The 839-nt window shown below is 36.5% G+C and overlaps 1 protein-coding gene across 1 annotated transcript in view; it reads right to left on the minus strand.

Annotated features, from left to right (window-relative positions):
* Knl1 (kinetochore scaffold 1) overlaps positions 1-28 on the minus strand; it is a 68,275-nt gene extending 68,247 nt beyond the window's left edge. The window contains 1 exon segment of the mRNA XM_023712641.1: positions 24-28. Within this exon segment, the coding sequence (XP_023568409.1) occupies positions 24-28 (5 nt within the window).
* Positions 29-839: the final 811 nt, after the last annotated feature.

The raw sequence follows: 839 nt of genomic DNA on the forward strand, positions 1-839 counted from the left end.
ACTGCGGTTCGATCCCCCAGCACCACATGCCAGCCAGCCCCGCCCCCTGGTGGGCTGAGCTGGCCACACACACACACAATAAATAAATGTAATAAATAAGTAATTAAAAAAAAAAAAAAAAAGAGACAATAAGGCTGAATACAGTAGCACACACCTGTAATCCCAGCACTTTGGGGGGTTGGATCTTAGCTTGGGCCACTTGATGACTTAAGATCTGCCTTAGAATAAAACTTTTTAAAAGGGCTGGGGATATAGCTCAGTACAAAGGTGTCCAAAAGGGAGAAAGCCAGACAATAAGTCATATCAATTACCTGGTTAGAGAGCTATAGTAAAATTTTAAAGAAAACAGCAGGGAGGGTTGGTGGGGGATGGCTCAGTGGAATAAGTGCTTCCTTGGCAAGCACAAGAGTCTGAGTTCAATCCCTGGTTCCACCAAAAAAAGAAAGAAAGAAAGAAAGAAAGAAAGAAAGAAAGAAAGAAAGAAGAAAATAGCAGGGACTACAGTAACATAACATATTTACCTGTAATTTCTGACTTTTCTATTGTTTTCATATGAGACTCTGTCTGGAATACCCTAAAACAAAATAAAGATGGATGAAAACATGTAAATTTTATTTAGAATCTTTTGGTATTAATTTATAATACATTCTGAACTAAGTAAAAGAAAAACCAATCTTTTTACATGCAGTTATTTATTTATTTATTTATTTATTTAGATAGTCCTGGGAATCAAACCCCAGGATTTCTTGAATTCATGAATGCTAAGTGTTCTACCACCAAGTTTTACTATCTGTCCAAAGACATGAGAGGGAAAAAAGGTACTATTTTGATTCTACCTT

This window comes from Octodon degus, unplaced genomic scaffold, assembly GCF_000260255.1.
Source record: "Octodon degus isolate 3935 unplaced genomic scaffold, OctDeg1.0 scaffold00002, whole genome shotgun sequence".
NCBI classification, from domain to species: Eukaryota; Metazoa; Chordata; class Mammalia; order Rodentia; family Octodontidae; genus Octodon; species Octodon degus.